The 17,234-nt window shown below is 55.5% G+C and overlaps 1 protein-coding gene across 1 annotated transcript; it reads left to right on the top strand.

Moving 5' to 3' along the window:
* The first annotated feature begins 555 nt into the window (after nt 1–555).
* On the top strand, nt 556–15,955 carry SEMA6C (semaphorin 6C). The gene is given in 37 exon segments (XM_043963455.1): nt 556–825; nt 4,926–5,100; nt 5,796–5,878; nt 5,880–5,911; nt 6,252–6,264; nt 6,267–6,314; nt 6,435–6,485; nt 6,730–6,784; nt 6,787–6,830; nt 7,105–7,156; nt 7,159–7,194; nt 7,953–8,002; nt 8,004–8,073; nt 8,291–8,358; nt 8,361–8,381; nt 8,596–8,701; nt 8,704–8,812; nt 9,174–9,267; nt 9,269–9,306; nt 10,477–10,586; nt 10,589–10,628; nt 11,515–11,688; nt 12,092–12,148; nt 12,150–12,184; nt 12,187–12,221; nt 12,223–12,236; nt 13,106–13,183; nt 13,273–13,328; nt 13,502–13,549; nt 14,428–14,585; nt 14,588–14,772; nt 14,774–14,896; nt 14,898–14,986; nt 14,989–15,017; nt 15,076–15,240; nt 15,243–15,454; nt 15,456–15,955. Coding segments are annotated over 36 exon segments (2,757 nt in total). The 5' UTR covers nt 556–825; nt 4,926–4,979; the 3' UTR covers nt 15,514–15,955.
* The last annotated feature ends 1,279 nt before the right edge of the window (nt 15,956–17,234 follow it).

Genomic DNA, 17,234 nt, shown 5'->3' with positions numbered 1-17,234 from the left:
GGCCGGGGGTGGAGGATCATTGGCTCATGGATGTGAATGTGGCAGGGACCCTGGAGGTCACCTGGCCCTTGCTTTCCGCCGAAGAGCTGGGGGGGGGGGGTGAGCCATCCGCGGGCCCGCGTCTGGGTTCACAAAAGCCAGGTGGGGGAGGAAAGGCTGGGGGAGAGCGAAAGCCCCGGGGGCCCAGCTTTCCGGCCTTTCTCTGCTCTTCTCGCCGTCCCTTCCTTCCTCCCTAAGTGCTTTCTCCCCGACGGCCTCTCAGTGGCAAGAAGGGCCGATCTCCCCTGTCTCTCGGTGTCTCTCCCTCGGAAGGTCTCTGTTTTCTCTCTCCCAGTCTCCCCGATTCCCTCCCTCCCTCCCGGGCAGGCCCCCCCCACCCTTAGCAGCTCTTCTGAGATAGGTGTTCAGAGCGCGGGACCCTGCGATTGGCTACGGTGCTGTGTAGGGGGCGGTCTCTTGACAGCTCTCCCGGACAGGGATTGGGCTCCGTGGAGCAAGGGGCGTGTCGGGAGGCGGGGCTGGGGCCGCCTGCGGGAGGGGCGGCCGAGGCCAGGGCCGAGAGCTCCGGGCGGTCGCATTGTTTTCCTCCGCGGAGCCGTGGCCAGAGTGGGCTCTGCGGCTCGGACCCCGGACTCGCGAAACCCGAGAGCCCTCCCGGAGCCCCCAGCTCCTGGCTGCCTGCCCCCTCACTCCAAACCGAGACCCTCTCCTTGTTTCCTGGGATCCCCGCTCCCGGACCCCAAAAATCGGGACCCCCGGGATCCCTGAGCCCCGGACTCTCGAGCCCGCGGCCGCCGCCTCCACCCCACGGACCTGGCTTCCAGGGCAAGTAACCGCGGGGAAACCCGGGGGACAAGGACTGGGACTGGAGGGAGAGAAGGCGGGAGGGCAGCGGAGCAGACACGGGGGGCGGCCGAGGCGGGGACCCCGCAAGCCGCGGGGGGCAAGCTCCGGGATGTGCCCGGGGAATCTTGGGGCGCGGGACAGGACTGGGGAACCAAAGACTTAGGGACACCAAGAAGCCTGGGCGCAGTCCCCTTGACCCCAACTTTCTGGGAGGCTTTTTGGGGGGTATTATCTTCTGGACACAGATTGGGGGGCGGGGTATAATTTCTGCGATCAGATCGGGGGGAGTGGGGAGCCCTGCCTAAAGTGAATTGAATTGATGGACTAAGCCCTTTTCCACCTCAACGTACCGAATAGGGAAACCGGGGCACCCAAAATTGGAGGGGATGGGCAAGGTTGGGGAGCAGTCATTCCTGGATCGCGATGTCTTGGCTGAGCCGCTTTCCCTTAGGTAGGGAGAGGAGACTTGAGTCCTGGAGGGAAGGAGCCGAGACCCCAGCTCAGAGTAATTGGGTATAAGGGTGGTGTTTGTAGAAGTCCTTTTCCTCCTGAAGGGTTGTATCCCCCGCCCCAATCCCAAACCAACCCACCCTAGGACTTTGTTATTTAAGGTTGCCACTGAAGAGGGCAGAAATGCTAGTCTCCATCTGTGGGCCCCAGTGACTACTAGTTTAGCTCCGTCTCCCCTAAACCTTCTCATTTATTGCCTCCAGCCTCCCTCCCCCTGTTCTTCCAAAGCCCTGTATCTGCTGTCCTCTTCTGGTTCCCCCCATCCCCTGTCAACTCCCTGCCTACAGGCACCCCCTCCCAAGCCCCTCCTCTCGCTAACGTGGCTCTGGGACAGAGTCCCAGGCAGCAGACATTCACCCCCAGGCCCCCTGGCCTCTATGTTTGGAGCTTCAGAGATGGGGGGGGGACAATTTGGAGATTTCTCCATCTGCTGGCTCAGTGCCCACCTCATGCAGGGGTCTAGACACCTGGATTATCCTTGCTCTGGGAATGACGGGAATGGTAGAGTCATGTTTATTTAGAACCAGAGAAGAGAGAGGAGGGGGGAAATGTCTGAGAGAGCATATAGTTCTCTTAAGCCCCTCCTCAGTAAATCCCCCCCTTCTCTGAAAGGAAGGGGGACAGGGGGCTGGACTACGGGGCTGAGGGTTTCCTGCTATTGTCCCAGGGTGGGAGGCCCCCCCCCATCCCTCCTGCCAGACTCTTTGGCTGTGACCCCAGCCACTCCCCAGAGGTGGCTTTGAGCCTGAGGCGAGAAGAGGGGCCAGCTTCCTCTTCCACACAGGAGGTGAGCCCAGGCGAGCCTGGCCCCACTGAAATTTGGCTGATTGAAAGATTCAGGATGCTGATTGCTCCTGTTCTCCAATCCCACCTTGCTTACCATTTCCCCCACCCCCACCCCACCCCATTCAACACACACACACACACCCACACACACACACACAAATATATTGCTGCCACAATGGAAGTCCGAGGCAAACTGAGGGTCAAGGTAGGGATGTGTCGGGGGCGCAGGAGAAGGGGTTTTAAAGCCACCTCTTTAGGCCCCAGGGAGTAGGTGGACTCATCCTGCTAGTGCCTAGAAGAAGCTGCGGAGGGCTCCCCCTGGCCCTGCAGGTGAGAGTTAAGGTCAAGCCCAACCAGATGTTTTCTTTTTTCAGGCCAGGCCAACCCAGATCAGTCCTGGGAACTGGGGGAAAGGGCATGCGATAACCTGTGTAGAAAGCAGCTGAGATTAGGGGTGTTGGTGAACTCTTTGGGGAAAGGGAGAAAGAACTGGATAGGCCTTTGTCAGGAGACTAGGAGGCTCCACCACTGGCCGGATGGGTGGGATGGAGGGATGCTGTCTGCACATTTTGCTTCAAGATGAAAACATGCAAATGAGATGCAAATAAGCCTCTATTGTCTTGGTTCCCAGCTTGGGCCTTTTTGCTAAGTCTTTGCTGGATTCTGTGGAGGAGTGGTCTCCCAGTCCTTATTCCACCTTTTTGGGCCTGGTCCTGGCTGCTTCTTTATTCTTTCCTAGACCTGTCCAGTAGCCTCAGGTGTTCCCTTTGCCCGGTACCCTCCTAGGCAGGAAGGGGCACCCAAAGGCCAATGCCTGGCAACCCTTTGCTTCTCAAACCAAGCTCCAGTACACAGTGCCCTGTCCATGGTGCCCTCACCTGCTTCTCCCCCAATCTTGACATCTTCATCTCCTTATGCTGCCCTGTGCCCTCGAGGTCTCTCCTATCTTTTTGGAGCCTTTGCATCAGCTCTTTGGGATGGGGATGACCCCTCATCAATCACCTATTATTAGATCTTCACAAGAGTCACAACTGCAGGTAAGAAAAAGGGTGTCTCTGGTTAGAGAGGTGAGAGGAGGGAGTGCGGCCCAGGAACCTTGCCCAGAGCCCAAAGTCATGCCAGGGTGATACTACTTGTGGTCAAGGGCAACAGTGGTGAGAAGGAAAGGTGTGAGAGTAATGGGAAGGACAACAGGAAAGCTCTCAGGGGAGTGTCGGCATCCTGATTAGAGGGGGGCCTCTGGCTTGTGAGCCTGGAGGGTCGTTAGTTGTCTGCTCTCCTCTCAGGGGAGGGGGGTCATCATTAGGTGTCTCGGCCCCCTCCCTCCTCGAGCCCTCTGGGGTCCCTATCGTGACGGTAGCCTCCCCCAGATGATGTCATATGGGGGGAGGGGACTCTCCAGGGGGAGGGAGGGGGACACCTGGGTTCCTGACTCTGGGAATGGAGCTTGCTGGAGGGGTGGGGCAGGAAGAGGGGAGGAGCTGGGTTCTTAGAACAACAGGTTCCCAGTTCTTTCATCTGGGGGAGGAGGATTTGCTTATAAAGGTATCCAGGTTTGTGTCCGCTAAAAGGACACTTGCCCTTTGGTGGGGGTACCTCCTAGCACCCACCCAAAGATTTCAAAGCCTGAAGTTACTACTCCATTTTCCATTTCCCTCCCCCACCATCTCGCGCCCCGAGTCCAGAGCTGGTTGAAACTAGGGCCAGGCGGTTTCAGGAGGCTGATGGGAGGGGGACCTGGCTCCCTGTATCTTCTTTTCACCTCAACTCCCACCCTTACCCCATCCATCTCTCCCCTGACACGGGGCTCTAGTCGGCTGCTGGCTGAATTATGTATATGTTAATTTCAGAGGGCAGCCTGATGAAGGGGGGAAGGAGAAGAGGAGGCTGCCTGGCCCTTCCTCCCATTCCAGCTCTCTCTTCCTGCGTCCTATGGGTGGCACTTCCCCCTCAAAGGCAAATATACTGGGTCGGGGGGGCAGAGAAAGGAGGAAGGGAGGGGGTCGGGAGACAGCTGCAGCCAGAACTAAATATAGCCTTCAATTTGGCTTCAGTGCAGATTCATTTTTGGCTAAGTATGGGTCCTCCGGGCTGTTCTGGAACTCAAGTCCTGGGGAGGAGGGTGCCCCAGATCAGGGCAGCGACCCCCAACATCCCATAGCTCTCACTAAGTGAGCATGCTTGGGCACACCTGACGGGCAGAATGTTCTTTTCCGGCCCTGGGATGAGAGACAGTCACAGTATGTCCCTCACACATATACACCAGGTTGCCAGCGAGGTGGCCCGAGGAAGGTCTGTTAGGGTAGAGCAGAAGTAGACTGCTCCTTCTCCCTCAGATGGGTCCTCAGAACTGCTATTTATAATGTGAGGCTTCAACACCTCCCCCACAACATCTAATTATAACCGAGAAGGTGGAGGTTAGGGGGGATGAAAGGAATCAACCGAGAGAAAGTCAGGGACCCAAGAGAGAAGAACGGAGGGAATACGCTCTGACCTTACCTGAGGTCACAGCTTGGGTCTGTCTTTCCCTGCAGCAGCCGGTTTGGGCCCTGTTAGGGTAGTCAGAACTTGAGTGACAGTGACAAGCGTGGTTGGGACAGGTGGAGGGAAGGATCCCCTCCCCTGTCTAGGGTCCCCTGGGGATAGACCAGGGGAGGAGCTGTGTCCATATCCCTGTTTGAGAAGACCAAAATATAGAAAAGAAAACAGCCTTGGTGTCTATACCCTTGGCTCTAAATCTCCCAGCCCCCTCCCCTCAATCTTCTCCCTGTTTCCTCTCTTAGGCTTGACATATGGGTGAGAAGGTGCCACCTGGGGCCTGAGCCGGCCTGCCCAGGATGCCCCGTGGCCCTCCCTTCACGTCCTTGTTGCTCCTGCTGTTGCTGCTATCTCTCACTCCTCGTACCCGAGCCACCTTCCCCCAGGATCCTCTCCCTCTAGTGACCTTTGACCTCCAAGGTAAGTGGCAGCCATGTCCAGCTCAGCCTTTCTCTTCTACATCTGCCCTTGGCTGGTTCAGACTTCCCCGACATTATTCCCACCCACCCCCTATTCAATGTGGGCTTCACATTAGCTCCTTGTGTTAATCAATCCGTAAATTATTTATTGAGTGAGGATATTGGGCTAGATACTGGGGGAATATAATGAATGTGGCATGCCCTAACCCTCACAGAACTTAGTTGAGCTAGAGAGATGAGGAAAACAAAAGTTAGGAAACTAGACAAAGCAGCGATCCTTAATGACTAAATGACTAGTTCAGACACAGTACTCTATAGGAGTTTGGGGGATGGATGAGGGTCGTTGTTGGCTGGAGTGGCTAGAGATGCTTTAACAGAAGAGGTGAGATTTGGACTGATTCTAGAGGGAGGATGAGACTTGGTACATGGAGATGATGGCAAATGTTCTACCTCCGTAGGGGAACAGGGTGATCCAAGGAAGCAGATGGGAGGCAGAATGGGGAATGGTGGAAAGGCTGGAAGAGTAAGTAGAGACTGGTAAACCTCCGCTTACTCCATCAGTGTCCAAGTACCTTCTATCTTTTGTGGGGAGGGAGTTTAGGTGTTCCTCTCTCTTCCTGTAGGATTGGAGAAAAGGGTTTTTGGGGTGAGGTATTAGTGACCCAATATTTCTTCTTTCTGCTCCTTCCCCACCAGGTGTATCACCATCATCCTGGTTTCGAGGCTTAGAAGATGATGCTGTGGCTAGAGAGCTTGGTCTGGACTTTCAGAGGTTCCTGATCCTTGAACCAAACGTTGCTGGTAGCTGCCTGGTAAGTTGCACGTAACATATGAAGGGACTGAACATAGACATGAGACCTCTGAACATGAGCATCGACCCAGCAAACACGAATACATACACACAGAGGCTGGGTAGAAATATGACACTGGAACAAAGATCTTCATAAGGGCCTACCTTACTCCAACATGTCAGGAGATACAGGACACGTTTAGATGGAGAACAGGTGTGGGAGAAATGTCCGTCCTTGTCTGTAGAGTTACATGTATGTCTAAACCTGGCCAAGCATGCAGCGGGTATTTATCTCATGGACAGTTGTAAGGGGGGACATGTCGAATATCGACCTACTGACCCATTCCCTCCTTGTACCTTAGGGATCATGTTTTCCCTCCTTTGATCTTCAGGCTCAAGACTGGGAAGGGCTGGTACCAGACAAGGTGAGAGACTGAGGGACTGTCTGGGTTCTGGAGTTGGGCAGCAGAAAGAGGGGACAGGGGGTCATCTCTAGAATTGGTCCTTTTCTTCACAAAACACTCCTTCCTTCTCTTCTCCATCAGTATCTGACATGGAGAAGTCAAGATGTGGAGAACTGTGCTGTTCGAGGGAAGGCTGAGGGTGAGGGATGTGATAAGGGACTGGGAGGTGGGCTGTGTGTCTCCTTCCCCGTGACCTCTTCTCCCGAGCCCTCTTTTCCTTCCTCTCCCAGAACACAGGGGGAAACAGCCCAAAGGGAACAGTGCTTGCATGTCCAGCCCCCCAGCCCTTCTCTTGCCCTTGGGGATCCCAGAATGCCCAGCCCCCCTGTTACCTCAGTGACCTTTGACCTCTGGTCCCACCTCCCGGGGCCCCTAGGACGAGTGCTACAACTACATCCGTGTCCTCGTTCCCCGGGACTCCCGGACCCTCCTTGCTGCGGGACAAATTCATTCAGCCCCATGTGTCGCAGCTATGGGGTACGGGGGTTGAGGGGAAGGGGTTACAGGCAAGGGGGTGGGCATGGTGCAGAGGGAATGTATTAATGAACAATCGATATGGGGAGGGACAAGATATAGGATAGGGTTGGATCTTGGGGTTGATGGCCCATAAAGCCCTGTGGAGGAGACCCAAGAGAATATGGAATGAGGGGAGGGAACAGGGCATAGTGAAGAAGGCCCCAGTGGGACTAGGAAGATGAAGGAAGGGAGCTGGCCAGAGCCTAGGCTCACGTTCTCCCTTCCTCCCACCCAGATCTCTTCCCTGCAGCAGGAAGGCGAGGAGCTGAGTGGACAAGCGCGATGCCCTTCGATGCCACACAGTCCAGCGTCGCCATCTTTGCAGGTAAGGAGCTGTGGAATGGTGGGGCCGACACCGGTGGGAGACGCCCCTGACAATTCCACATCTTGATCGTCAGCCCCCTCAAGAATTGGGAGGATGAGGGAGGATTTCCTGCCGGAGAGAGCTCTGGGGGCGGAGAGAGTGGGGCGTGAATGTGCTGCTAGAATGTCTCAAAACATGTCTTTCAAGTGTGTTCAGCCCCTTCTGAAATCGGTTTTGTTGTTCGCTGCTCCTGTTTCCCCAACTTGGATCATGTTTGCCTTTCCATCATGAAACAGTTAACAGGCATTTATTAAGTGCCTAGTGTGTGCGGGCACTGTGCTAGCATGGGGGTCCAGAGAAAGGTAAAACACAGTGCCTGCCCTCAAGAGGCTTACTGTCTAAGGGGAGAGAAAGGGGCAAGACACATACAGGATGAAGGGGGAGGCAGGAGCATTAAGGGGGATTGGGGAAGGCTTCTTGTAGAAGGTGAGGGGAGGCCAGGGGACAGAGATGAGGATGGAGGGTATTCTAGGCACAGGGGTGGGGGTGGGGGGGCAGCCTGTGAAAATGCCCAGAGGCAGGAGATGGGTATCTTGTGCAAGGAACATCAAGGAGGCCCAGGCCACTGGATTACAGAATATGTGGCAGGGAATAAGGAGTGAGGAGGGGCCGGGGTATGACACTACACAGCCCTCCCCTCCTGCGGCCTCTCACGACCTCCACCTTCCATCTCCCTCTTTCTATGATGCCTCCTGTGACCTTCGGAACGCCCCCTCAAGAGGGTAGCCTTTACTCAGCCACGGCTGCAGATTTCCAGGCCAGCGACGCCTGTGGTTTATCGAAGTTTCGGCCCTCAACCCCCTCTCCGCTCCGCCAAGTACGACTCCAAGTGGCTTCGAGGTCAGGGGGGACCAGGGTTGGGGAGGTAGCAAAGCGGGGCGGGGGTCTGGATGCTTCAGTGGGATGTGGCAGGGTGCGGGGGAAGTAGGACATGCTTGTGGTGGGGGGGGGGGTTGCAAGAGGTACAAGGGATTCAGGAGGAGAATAATGATTATCAAATCCTAGAGTTGGCAGAGACCTGTGTAGACACTCCCCATTTCATCACTCCCTTCCCCAGAGCCACACTTTGTCCATGCCGTGGAACACAGAGACCATGTTTACTTCTTTTTCCGAGAAGTCTCTGTGGAGAGGACGCTCGGCTGGGACGGGTAAGCAGGCAGGACTCCCACCTTGGGGAGGAGAGTAGGGGGCTCGGCTCTGCTCAGAGAAGACAGCCCCAGCCTGTCCTGGCACGCTCAGTGCCATTTCTCCCCATGTAACCTATACCTCTGGCTCTCCCTGTTCCCTTGACCCCACTTCCCCTTATTCCTCCCGACCCCCCCAACACTTATCCTGGTATCCCATGATTCTCCTCCTCACCAGGTACAGTTCTCTCGTGTAGCACGTGTGTGTAAGCGTGATGTAGGGGGCTCTCCCCGGGCCCCTGGATCGTACTGGACATCCTTTCTGAAGCTTCGGCTTAACTGTTCTGTCCGGGAGACTCTGCCTTCTACTTTGATGTACTGCAGGCCCTGACTGGGCCTGTCCCTCTGCATGGACGTCCTGCTGTATTTGGGGTCTTCACCACCCAGACCAACAGGTTGGGAGGCATGTGAAGTAGTGTGGAAGATCTAACCAATGTGGCTGACCCACCCCAGCCAATATGGCCAACCCACCCCAAATACAATGACTCTCACATTGAGGTCAGCAGGTAGGGTGGAGGATGGAGGAGCCTGTCCTAGTAGTGTGCTTTCTTCCCTAATCTCTGTTGCCCTACCACATGCCAACCTGACTTGTGACCTGGTTCCCTAGCCTCTTTTAAGGTTTCACCCACAAAACAAGGGCAGTGGCTCCATTTCCTGTACCTAGGATGGTTGGTGACCCGGGAGGGCGTCTTCCTTGCCTTCTCCCAGACCTGGCTCACATAGTTCCTCTCCCACACTTTCCTGGTCCCCCTCTAGCATCCCCGGCTCTGCTGTCTGTGCCTTCTACCTGGATGACATTGAACATGGGTTTGAGGGCAAGTTCAAGGAGCAGAGGAGCCCAGATGGGGCCCTGGACCCCTGTGCCTGAGGACAGGGTCCCCTCACCCAGGTATCTATGGGCAGCTTCAGTGGGGATGGGACCCGGTCTGTTCAATTCATGAAACTGAGGGGCTAGGGATGGGGGGGAAAGGAAGCAGAAACTGCCGCTGCTTCCCTCAAAGAGTTTACCTTCTATGGGGCGTGGGTGTGAGGGTGTGGTGGAACATGAATAATAGTTCAAGAAAGATCAGATAAAAAATCCTAGCAACTTTTGAGTGCAAGAGAGAGCCAGTAGTGGGGAGAAACTAAAGGAGCATTCCAGGCTTAAAGGAAGGCTTGTATTAACCCAGAGGCAAGAGATCCAATGCCAAGTTCAGGGAACAGGAAATAGTCCTTGTTTGGCTGGAATCTAGTGTCCCGGAAGGGAAGTTATTACAAATAAAGGTGGAGAAGTAAGTTAGAACCATGTGCTGAAGGGGCTTCAGTGCCAAGCTGAATGGTTTGTGTTTGATTCTAGAGGCAGTAGGGAGCCATGGAATATTTTTGAGCAGAAAAATGATAAGGGTCAGACCTGTGCGTTAGGAAGATGATTTTGGCAGCAAGGTGGAGGATTAATTGCAGAAAAGAAAAATACAGTTAGGTGCAGCAGTCCAGGTGAGAGGGGATGGCCAGCCTGAACTAGACAGGTGGTTATGTAAGTGGAAGAAAGAAGACAGATGCATAAGATTCTGTGGAGGTAGATTCGACAGTCCTTGGCAGGTAGATGTGAATGATGGGCTGGTGGGTGGAGAGAGAATTGAAGGATGACTGACTGGTGGGCTGGTGGAGAAGTTTGGAGAAGTGGGGAATAGAGGTATGTGTGTTTGTGTGTGTAAGGGAGATATTGAGCTCATCTCTGGAAGTTTGAAGTGCCCATGGAATCTCAGAGGAAATGTCCAATGACCAGTTAAGAGCCACAGGCTCGGTCTTCGAGCAGAGTAGGGGTTGGGGAGAGAGACCTTTGAATCCAAGGGCAGGGTACTTGAGGAAGGGACCAAGATGGAGAGGTACAGTGCTATGGCCTGTTTCCTTGGGATCCCAAATTGCAGGCACGAGATTAAGGAATGAAGTGGTCATGGTGAAGGGAGAGGTTGCGGGATCTCAGTGAAGGCATCATAGAGTCCTTGGTGTTCAGGGATCCAGGGAACATCAGAGTATCTAGTCACTCTGCCCTGAGCACTGCCCTCCGTGTATCCCTCAGGCCAGGATCCTGTGCAGGGGTGGGTAGAGCTGCTTCATTTCCTTCTTCCCGGGACCTCCCTGATGAAGTCCTGACTTTCATCAAGGCTCACCCTCTGCTGGATCCCGCTGTGCGCCTGCCACCCATCGGCCCCTTCTCACCCGAACTGGCAGGTATCCAGGGGTGGGAAGACTTGGAGGGATTGGAAGCGGAGGAGGTGGGAAAGGCTGGCAAGGTGTTAGGTAGAGAAGAGGGTGAAGAAAGGTGAGGAGGGCAGCTCACCAGCCTAGACCCCTTTCGTTCTTTTTTCTTTCTTTTTAAATTGGTTTTGTTTTGGTTTGGTGATTTTTTTGGTGAGGCAATGAGGGTTAAGGGACTTGCCCAGGGTCACACAGCTAGAAAGTGTCAACTGTCTGAGGTCAGATTTGAACCAAGGTCCTCCTGAATCCAGGGCCGGTGCTCTATCCACTGTGCCACCTAGCTGCCCCCTAGGCCCTTTTCATGTGCCCTGGCAAATGTGACTCTGGAGGGGAAACAAATTAGGAAATGGAGGCGGATGAAGTGAAATGACTCTGGAGAGCAGAAAAACTCATACCTCCCCCCCGACTCCCCTGAAGAAAGGAGAAGAAAGAGGCTGTTAGCCCTTCTTGGTTTGGGGGAGAAGAGCAGCAAAGAGGGGAGTTAATGTTGTGTGATGGAGAGTCTTCCTAGATGTCAGGAGATGGTTTTATAGCCCTACACTTCCCACATATTGGCCTGTGGTCTTTGGAAAGACACAGCCCGTCAGGCCTGTTTCCTCACCTTTAAAATGAGTGGTTTTGGCATACATGTTATCTTACCTCTAGTATCCAATCAGTTTCGATAACTGGTCTCTGTGTGGACTTCCTTCTTATGACTTTTCATGGTGGCACCATAGTGACTGCCCACTATGGCTGTCCCATCCCATGATCTCCTGGTGGAGTCACTGGACAGGGCAGACTCTCCAAGATGACCATCTTGGGTCTGCAGTAGGAGGCCCTCTCTCTCCCTTTATCTGACTTGGGACTTGTACCTTGCCAGAGCCCTGCTGACCCAGGTGGCTGTGGATGGAGCAGCTGGTCGCTGGGGCAATACCACTGTCCTCTTCTTGGGTACCGAGGATGGGACAGTACTGAAGGTGCTCCCCCCAGGAGGGGAGTATGGGAACGCTGAGCCCGTCTTACTGGAGGAGATCGACACCTACAGCTCTTCCCGGTGAGGTCTTTGAAAGCCGGCTTCTATTTTTTATCCCTGGGGTTAGATGTGGGACACGTCAGTGAAATTGGAGAGGGAAGCAATAGGTCTGAGAGCTTGGACCCCGGAGTCCTTTGCTTGGCCATGATCAAAGCTGCTTCTTATATAGCACTTGAAGGTTTATAAGGCAGTGTTAGCTCAGTTAATTTGGCAAGGAGATTGTCAAGGATGTTTGGGTCCCTTCACCAGCTTAGGAGTCATTGGTGGAAAGGAGAAAGGGATTCTCTATTGGGAGAGCAGAGATTGTGGAGCCCCAACACAGACAGAGGTTACAGCTCATTTCTCTGGTTCTGTTCTGTCTCTTTCAATGTTAACTCTTGTGTAAGGAGCCCCACTCATAAGTTTCCCTCTGTCCTTCTCCCAGCTGTGGTGGGAAGCGATCAGTACAGTTAGCCCGACGGGTTCTTGGACTGGTGCTGGACTGAGGGACACAGCCTCTTTGTAGCCTTTTCAGGCTGTGAGTCAACATGCCTCTCAGTCGATGTACACGGCATGGGGGCTTGTCAAAGGTAAGAGACACCGAAGAAAGGACCTGACATGTATGCGGGCTACTAGGGACAAGTAGAACTGATGGTGGGGCATAGTGGAAGAACCTGGGGAATAGAGTGGGAGTCAGGAGGATGGATTGGAAGCCCCAGAGAATCTGTTTTAGGTAGAGAGCAGTGGGGATGGGGGGCAAGAGAGGACAGCCACTTTGGAAGAAGCTGTGGGAGAGATGATAGAAGAGGTCACACAGGGTTAGGGTAATGGTGCGTGATACATTTAAAGGGATCAGACACAGGTTTGGGGGGGTTAGGAATCAAGGGAGACTGAAAGGAAAGAAGCGTGGTGCCTCCCTTGTTGGGCTTGAGCAGTGGTGTCAAACTCAAATAGAAGACCCCCAGGGCCACATATTGACGTAGAAAACCACAAATCAACATTATCTATGTTTGCTGTATTTTTATTTAGTTTGTTTTTGTTTATTTTGTTTTCCATCTGCATTTTAATCTGGTTCATGCCTAAACTGGGGAGTTTTGTTGGCTAGGTCATGAGGATGACACCTCTACTGTACAGGACACCTCTACTCATACAGAAAAACTCAGTCTAAATCCTGCCTCTGATATTTGACAGAGCTCTGTAACCAGGACAGGTTACTTCATCTCGGTGAGCCTCAGTTTCCTCATTTTACTATGAGGAAAATAATGTCTGTAGAATCATAGGATTCTGAGCCTCAAATAGGACCATGTTTGGAAATCATTTTGCACACTTTGAAGCACTTTATACATGCTAGTTACTATTACTAATACTATGGGAGCTAAGAAGGGGGAGAGGGGGAGGATTCTTCCCTACCCCCCTGCTTTCCTTCCCGAGACCTGTGGGATTCATTTTCCCCACCCAGAAGCTGTCTTGGCTCTCAGGACCCATATTGTGGGTGGGAAAGCCTCAAAGGCTGCGTGGATGTCAGGGGACCTGTCTGGTGAGTGACCCTCCTTCTGGGGCTGATGGTGAGGGGAAGTAGGGAAGCGGGATTGAGTTGAGTATTGTAACTTCTCTCTTCCTCCCCAGGACTGACCTGGAGCTGGATGGAGACAAGGAAATCACGGAGGAGAGAGACTGCCACGGTAAGGGGGAGCTATGACTGCCACCACCCCAGCGGTGCCATGACTGTACCCCAGTACCCCACACACACCCTCTCACTGTCTCTCAATCTTTCTTCTTCCTCTTCCCCAACCCTTTGGAGTCAAATTCCTGACCTCTACACATACTACCCCTGCCTTTTTCTCCCACCTCGCAGATGGGGGCCACTGGGGAGTCATTCAGGGCCAGGGGGATTCTGCCTATGGTGAGTTCTCCCCTCCTTAGCCTCCACTTTGCTTAACCCTTAATCCCTTCTTTCCCAAGTCTGAAGTTGCTAATATGAAAGAGCGGCTGGGGGGAGGGGGAGGGTGGTGATGAGGGAGTGGTCATCGACTCTTCCCGCTGCTCTTCCGGTTGGAGGCCACGAGACTCCAGGGCTGGGGGTGGTGGCTGAGCCTGGACTCCTGGGTTCAGTGAGGGAGGGGGGTGGGGGGAATCCACTGTTTGCATTGTTCTGGGAAAAGTGACTGAGAGTAGGGACCTCACTGGCTCTGACTTGGTCTCTGTCACCAGAGCCTCTGGGTCCCAGCCCTCCCCCTGAGGCCCCCAGTCCCCCCCAATGATGCCCACCCCTGGTCCCCGCCCTCCACTCTTCGGGCTCACATAGAGGGTAAGGCAGGTAATGGCGGGTGCTGTGGCTTGGTTGGGGGGTTGCTGCATCCCAGGGAATCTAACACCTCAGCGGCTGGAGTTTGCTTCTTACTACTAATGTTCCGTTGGTTGCCTCCTCCCCCCTCCTCAGACCTGGACCTCTCTAGCACCAACTCCCTCTGCATGGATGGAGTATGGAAGGTGCTTCAGCATGGCTAAAGGGGGGGCCGGACTAGGGCCCAGGGACATCTCGTCCTGGGATCCCTTCCGTGTGGGTGGGCGTATGTGAACGTGTAGGAGCTGACCAAAGTCTGACCGTGGTTTGGGAGGGCAGGGTCAGGCTGTGTGCAGTGCAGTTGAGACCCGCAGATTTGAGACCGCAGCACGAGGATGAGGGAAGAGAGAAGGGTCCGGATGGCATTTCTCCACTTTTCCCATACCTTCGTCCTTGCCTTCCCTTTTCACCTCCAGCCTGTCTCTCTGTTCCCTCAGGTGTTCGCCGAGACCCTCCCCATGCTTCATCCCTCACACCATCCCCATGCCACTCCTTCTGGCCAGTGTGGCCAGCAGCCTTTGCCCTGGGGGCCCTCTATTTCTGGTTTCCTGGTTCCTGTGCTTGTCGTCATGCCTATCGACACGCTCACCGGGGAACAAGGATGTCGAGACTCCTGGACTCCCCCGCCCCCTGTCTCTCAGAAGCTTAGCCAGGCTCCATGGTGGGGGGTCTGACCCCCCACCCCCAGCCAAGGATGGGGATTCTCCCCCCGTGCCCCAGCTCTATACTACCTTCCTACCACCCACAGAGGGTATGCCTGCCCCAGAGCTAGCCTGCCGCCCACCCCAGAATCCACCCAGAGCTTCCAGTCAAGCAGCTCCAACCAGTCCAGGGGCCTTGGGAGTGGACCCACAATGGGAACAATGCCAAGGACAGCTCTGCCCACTCCCGAAGCGGCTCTGGACCTGCCCGAGGGTGTTGGTGAGGCGCCCCCTCCTGGCTGTCCTGGTCAGGCTGTGGAAGTGACCACCTTGGAGGAGCTGCTTCGATATCTCCATGCCCCCAGCCTCCGAGGAAGGGGACAGAGGCTCTGTCCCCAAAATAATCCCTGTGGCCCCTCTCCCCTTGGCTACCCCGGGGGCAAGCCCGAGGTCCGGCACCGGAGCCAGTCCATGGCCTCTTTTCCTGGCCCCTCTCCACTCCCACGAGACTGTACCCCTCCACTGAGGCTGGACATTCCCCCTGATGGGAAGTGTCCACCCCTGTCCCGCCCTCCACTCTCTGCCCCTGCTCCTCGACTTGGGATTGGGAAGCACCCGGGGCATATCCCCTTTCACCACACCGGGTGCCCCCAGGCCTGCTGACTAGAAGTCCCTTCAGTGGGACCTCAAGATATTCTGGGGCTCAGGGAAGGTACCCTCTGTACCTTGGCCGGCCTGAAGATACAGGGGACGCGCCCTGAAGATGGTCCGATGTGGAGAAGCCACAGCTACCCCCAAAGGCTCCTCTCTTGTGACCTCCCCCTCTCAAGTCTCCCCTCTGGTGGTCACTTTAACGTATTGGATGGTAACTACCCTGCCTAGAAAGGGTGTGACAGTGAAGACTGAAGGGACAGATAACTCGCACTAATCACATTGCCTACTTCCATCCTTCCTGGACTTGGACCTCTCCTCTCCTGTACTTATTGCCCATTTTGGCTTATTTATTGAATCATCATAGTCTTCCCCTCGTGCCCCTAGCCTCCAGGGGTCTGGGTAATGGGCGAGGCCTCCCCTCCCCCTCCCACCACTGTGAGCCAGCCCTACCTAGTGGGAGCTGGCTGGGCTCCCCCCCCTTATCTCCTCCCAGCCAAGCTGCCTTAGCCCTTCCCCTCCCAGCTCCCTCCACAGTCTGGGCCCTCCAGATTGGGGGATTGGGGTAGGGGTAACGTCTGTATAATGTACAGCGTTCTCGGGGCTGCCCCGAGACAGCATCACCTCCTACTGTGTAGAGCTCCCCCTCACCCCATACAACGACGTGCCCCCAGCCCTGTCTGTTTTCTAATGGGGAGGGGGGGGTTAATGGTGCCAGAAAACGGCTTCGCTGTTTCCCAGGGTTTGTTCGCTTGTTATCTGTCTTCGTCTCGGTTTTTCTGGAGCGGTTGGAGTGGCTTGGGTCCCAGTGGGGCTAATCAGGAAAGGTTTCCTCAATTAGGGGATCGAGGAAAAGGTGGGTGGGGACGGGGGAAGCATTTCCAAGGTTCTGAGGGCCCCGAGCCAAGGGTCGGGAGATGCTGTACAGGGGATGCGGCGCCCGCAGTTTGGGCCGGGTCAGGGAAGAATGAAGCCCACGGCCGTCCGTGGCGCGAGGCCGGCGAGGGGCGAGCCCCCGCTGGGAGAGGAGGGATAGGCGGGCGGCGGCCCCGGAGCTGGGGTCTAGGGGTCGGACAGGATGAGCCCCGGGGGGCCGAGGGAAGGCAACGGGACGAGCTTCTCCAGGCCGCTAGATTGCGTAGGCTGACCTCGGGCAGGAGCGTGGGCCTCGCACACCCCCTCGGGGAACGGGTTTTCTCACACGCATGCGCAGCTCTCTGCCCCGTAGTTAAGTCACTAAGGCGGGTCTCGCCTGGCCTTCCTCTGGGCGGGGCTGGCTGGCGACGCCCGTCCGTTATCGAGAAGGGCCAATGGGAGGAATGGACCTGCCCCCTCCCCCTCCCGCTCCGCCGGCCCGCCCTCCCTGCGCCTCGATCTGAGACCTTTAAGCACCCGCTCCAGCCGGGTCTCCCAGGGATTCCACGTGGGGGTCTGCGTTATGAGGTGCGACGCGGCTGAGGCTCGGTGCGTCCTGGGCGTCAGCCGCAGAGGGGCGGGAGCTCGAAGCTGCCGACCTCCATACACCCCCTCCCCGCGCCCGGCCTGCCCCTTCGCTCAGTTCTCAAACCCCTCCATGGCCACAGCCCTTTGGCTTCGTCCCTGCATAGTAGGCGTGCTTTGCATTTTCAGCACCCCGGGCCCCCCCCCATCCCTGAAACTGCCCCTTTGCCCTGTCCAGCTCTGCATCCTCCTAGTTTAAAATATGCCGTCCCTCCATTCCTGAGATGGTTCTCTTGCTCTTCACATCCAGCCTTTTTGCACGCTCCCCCAGCCCACCCTTAGACTGCTCTTTCTACGTGCGATGTGTTCCCAGGGATCCTCGCTTTCTACATCTGCAAGATGAATACGTGGTTTCTGGGTGATCTCGTAAGGCCCCTTCCGGCTCCTAATGCAGCAGCTCCCCTTGATTCCATCCATCCTGTGTGGCAGCCTTTCTTGGGTTTTTAATAGCA

Source organism: Dromiciops gliroides, chromosome 4 (genome assembly GCF_019393635.1).
Source record: "Dromiciops gliroides isolate mDroGli1 chromosome 4, mDroGli1.pri, whole genome shotgun sequence".
In the NCBI taxonomy this organism is placed as follows: domain Eukaryota; kingdom Metazoa; phylum Chordata; class Mammalia; order Microbiotheria; family Microbiotheriidae; genus Dromiciops; species Dromiciops gliroides.
Note: the sequence above shows the minus strand (reverse complement) of the source record. Positions and strands in the feature narration are given on the sequence as shown.